Here is a 4863-nt window from a genome sequence, read left to right as displayed (position 1 = left end):
CGTTCTTCTCGATTGAATCACCTTGTGTGTTTAGCTAAATAGATCTGATTATTTTATAATAATTCAGGTTTGAAAACCAATTATCAAACTATAGAAAGTACTTTTTATTTGTTGATCCATTAATGCCATCTCTGCACCTTTATCCTTAAAAATGATAAGCCTATAGTCATGAATATATTCTTTGCAATATTATTTATAATATGTGAACATCCGAAATAATCTAGATATCCTCTGAATTACCTGTATTATGTATACTATTTGATGAAATTTTAGCAGCCATCGAAAGTGATCACTCTGGACACCATTTAGAAACATGAGAAAATGCTTATGCTACGTGGCTGAGCAAAAAAGGTCACCAGGTAATAGCTATTTAAAAAATGTATGCATGTGGAAGACTGGATGAGAAGAGAAAAAAGAGCCATAATACTGTTAGGATTTTCCGATTTAATTTTACCTTCTGTGTTCTGAATTCTCTGTATGGCAAATCTTTTTGATTTCTCATCCTGATTTTAATTATGAGATTAAATTCACTGGAATTTTGTTTGTCAATTATAATTTGCTAATGTAATACTGTGTCTGAGACATTTCTTTTGGGGATCAGCATAGTCTAAAATTTTCTTGAGTTTATCAGAGAAACCAGGCCAAACTTACATTCAGCAGTCAAGGAATAGATCCCATTTTATTTATGGTGATTATTAGGAAAAATATGTTTTAGAAGCTTTGGGAAATTTATTCTGTTCAGATCGGTACCCAATAACTCAGATACACATCTAATGCTTTGCAGACTTTTCCAGCCCTTCTACACTGTATCTTTCACCAGTACAAGTTTTCACAAGAGATTTTCTCTTTCTTCTTTATTTTTTCTAAGGCAAGTATAATGTGAGAATAGCTATTTCAGTATATTTCTCCTGTCTCATTTCTCGTCAGGAGAAACGTTAAGCTAGAAAAAAATAATTATATAAAACTGTCAAAAATACATCTTATGCAGAGGCAGTTGACTAAATTCTTTGAAACCTCAGAAAAGACTGGTTTTAGGACAGATTTTAAGCTGATTCTTAGTTATCAACTGTGCTGAAATATTTTTAGGATTCTTCCTAAATGCATCCCACAAGAGAGTAAAGAGTATAAAATTGGAGTAACTTTAGATCTTCTTTCTTGTCAATGTGATAAAGAGTAAGCTAAAATAAAAAATAGAATGTTAGTTCCCCTGCTGCCAGTTCATTTTTGATCAAGTTCAAGAATGCCGGAATTATTGAGGAGCTAACAATAGTTATGAGAGATCACATATAGGCCTATTGCAAATTTCTTGTAGGATAAGGCTGCATTAACATAGATTTGCTTAAACAGAAAAATAGCCTTTGTTTATGAGGTAGCGTATGTTTAGCATAAATTTCATATATATACATAAAACTTTTAATTTTCATATAATATAGGTGTGTCTGTCTTCCTGGGTATGGTGATGAGCCTTATATAGTATGTTTTGGTTAGGTACTGGGAATCTGTGTTTTAGATAGCTCCACAGCTGATTTGGATTCTGAGCCAGAGAGGGGGATAATTGTTCTAAATGACAGCTTGGTTGTTTTTGCTTTTTAAATTATAAACTCCTGGTTATACATTTCTTCTTCTGTTCAATAAGATAAATGCACTAATAAAAATAGAATCTTGGATAACTTCTAAGTCATCATTGTATTCTTAGTATCCTGGTGTCTGGCACATAGTAGTGCTTCAATAAATTTTTAAAATTAGATAAATTGAATGAGGTGATGAATGGAGTTGGCTTATTGTGTGTATGTGGAATACAAAGCTTTAGCTACTTTGAGGTTTCCAAATAGTATAAGATGTCATTTATAATGTTCTTTTTAAGATGGAGCGTGATATAGATTATAGAGTCCTTCTTTAAGAAGCACTTACCTCAATAATAGAAAGTGAATATAACAGAAGAAAGACACATGGATTTAAATGCAATCATTTTGTACAAATCCAAGCAAACTTTTGATTTTTAAGTCATAGCAGGGTATAGTTTCTCTTTCTTGCCTCACTACAAAATAAAATGCTCAGTATCTGCATTGGCTCAGATTGTGAAAAGATACTTGAAAAATAAAAGCTGTTTCTTTGAGGCTTGAAGTAGGAAGAAAATATTAAAAGGACATTCTGTGTTTTAGATGGCCCTCTTGTGGTAAAAAGGTCAAACTATCCCAAATGAAAATTGCTGGAGACTTTAACAGTAAGAGTCAAAATTGAGCAGACAAATGAGAAATAATCCATTTTTATCTTTTCCCTGGGATCCCCATGGCAAAATTAACAGATATAAAACAAACAGACAGTAACAAAAACTAATCTTGTTTATCTGCTTTATATAGCTACCAAGTGAATCGCTAATGATTAAAAACAAAACAAAACAAAAAAACTGGAAACATTTTAGTAAAAAGCTGTCAAATTTTATTTGTTATACTTTTCACTTTGAAATAATTTCAAATTTACACAAAAGTCACAAAAATAGAACTAAGAGTTCCTGCCTGCCCTTCACTGAGCTAAATATTAACATCTTATATCTTTATCTAACCATAGTATCTCTTATAAAACCATAAAATTAGCATTGCTATGATGCTGTTTACCAATCCACAGACCTTAATCAAATTTCACCAGTTGTCCTACCAATATCCCTTCTCTGACTCCAAGATCATCTACTCTGTGAGTGTCTCAGTCTTTCTTTGTCTTTTATGACCTTGACACTTTGGAAGAGTACTGGTTAGTTATTTTGTAAAACATCCTTCCATTCAGTTTGTCTGATCTTTTTTTATGAGTAAATTCAGACAGTTGTATATGAAGTGATTTTACGCCCTTTTTACTGCATCATATCAATAGGTACATGATGCCATTATGTCTCTTTAGTGGTAATGTTAACTTTGATCTCTGGTTTAAGTGGTGTCTGCCAGGTTTCTTCACTGTAAAGTTACTGTTTTTTGCCTTGGTAATTAGTAAGTATATCAAAATAGTTTTAGATTAGATGTTTTATCATAATTAATATCATAAATGCTTTTCCTTTCTTATGGGCATTTCACCAAAATGGGATAATAATTTGTATACTAAACTAGGAATTGCTGAAGTTATTTTGTTCCATTGTTTGCAGATTATCTTTTCCCCTTTCATCTATAGCCACCAATCTTGAACTTTAAGTTAAAATCTTCAGAAAGATTCTGTTCATTCATGTTGACTGAACCTCATGCACTTAATGACCTCATAGGTGTGTCGAGAGTACCAGCGTGGCAATTGCAACAGAGGAGAAAATGATTGTCGGTTTGCTCATCCTGCTGACAGCACAATGATTGACACCAATGACAACACAGTTACTGTGTGTATGGATTACATCAAAGGGAGATGCTCTCGGGAAAAGTGCAAATACTTTCATCCCCCTGCACATTTGCAAGCCAAGATCAAGGCTGCCCAATACCAGGTCAACCAGGCTGCAGCAGCACAGGCTGCAGCCACCGCAGCTGCCATGGTGAGTAGAAACATCAGCTCTCTCCTTGTTAGCAGTCAAAAAAGCAAAGTGAGCAACTATATCTGACTACAAGCTATTCATTTATTAACATTTTTTTTAAATTTTTGCTGAAGATATGTTTGTTCAGGTATCCCAGACAATACATAAAGAAGTTACGGTTCACAGAAGTGAGGGTAACTCCTCCAATGGTTCAGATTGCTCCTACTCTTGGCCTAACTTTTAATAATCTATCTTATTCTGGATGTAGGGTTTCTGAAACTTCTGCTTTGTAAAGAACCACCTGTCTCCTTTTCAATTTAACGATATTGCCATTTCGGTCTTCTTATTTCTGTGTGCCATCTAATCAGCCATTGTTTTCCTTTGGTGTGTTCTTTTTGCACATCAAGGCTCTTTACATATATCTTGCTTTTAACAATAACATAATCTGGAGCTATTTAGGAGAACTGCTTCACCAAATTGTTTTTAGAATTAGCTATAGGATTTCAAATAGTATGCTATCTAGATTGTCTGAAATAATATTGTGGCATAAACATAATAATAAAACCAGAGAAGCTTGACTATGCCATTTATATAGAAATTTCAGAGAAAGACAGCCGTCTTAAAGGAGTTAGAAATTGAATCATTTAGAATAGATTCTGAACTATATTCTTAAGGTAAATTTTAATGTGATCTAATAGCTGATTTTAATGAGTCCATTCTTTATTCTTTGCTTAGCTGTTTTAATGTTGTCCTTTTTTACATAAATATATGACTTAGTCATTAAAATATTCATTAAAACATCACTGTGCAGTATTTCATAGCACAGTGAAATAATCATGAGAGAGGTCTTTTCTGTGTTTGTTTATGGATACTTGAGCAAAAATACAGAAGGCAGACTCTCTCCTCCTCTCTTCCTTTCACTCTTTTTTTTCTTGGAATATCTTGTTTGTAATTAACTACAAAGAGGAGTTATCCTCCCAATAACAACTCAGTAGTGCCTTTATTGTGCATGCTTAGTCTTGTTATTCGTTGTATATGGCATTCCGATGATTTGTTTTTTTATTTGTTTTTTCTCACCTACCCAAAATGCACTGCTGCCCCCATGATGCACCTCTGCTTGCTGTTTATGTTAATGCGCTTGAACCCCACTGGCCCATTGCCATCATGTGCTCGCTGCCTGCTAATTAAGACTCAGTCGGCTGTCAAATCACTGAAGCGACCCCTCGAGGCAACCTTTGACCTGGTACTATGACCTTTCACCTTTTAGCTTGGCATGTAGCTTTATTGTAGATACAAGGTTTTTTTTTTTTTAATCAATTTTAAAATATATATTCCTTTTTCTGTTGTAAAGTTGTAAAGTACAATGAAAAACTGAGTGTGGT

At 33.6% G+C, this 4863-nt stretch overlaps 1 protein-coding gene across 1 annotated transcript in view; it reads left to right on the top strand.

The window, feature by feature from the left end:
* MBNL1 (muscleblind-like splicing regulator 1) overlaps positions 1-4863 on the top strand; it is a 239121-nt gene that overhangs the window by 215972 nt on the left and 18286 nt on the right. The window contains exon 5 of the mRNA XM_012642907.1: positions 3245-3502. Coding sequence (XP_012498361.1) covers positions 3245-3502 — 258 coding nt within the window. The remainder of the gene's footprint in view (positions 1-3244; positions 3503-4863) is intronic.

The sequence above is a fragment of the Propithecus coquereli genome, unplaced genomic scaffold (genome assembly GCF_000956105.1).
Source record: "Propithecus coquereli isolate 6110/MARCELLA unplaced genomic scaffold, Pcoq_1.0 Scaffold19, whole genome shotgun sequence".
In the NCBI taxonomy this organism is placed as follows: Eukaryota; Metazoa; Chordata; class Mammalia; order Primates; family Indriidae; genus Propithecus; species Propithecus coquereli.
The sequence above is the reverse complement of the archived record's forward strand: the minus strand, read 5'-3'. Positions and strand labels throughout refer to the sequence as shown.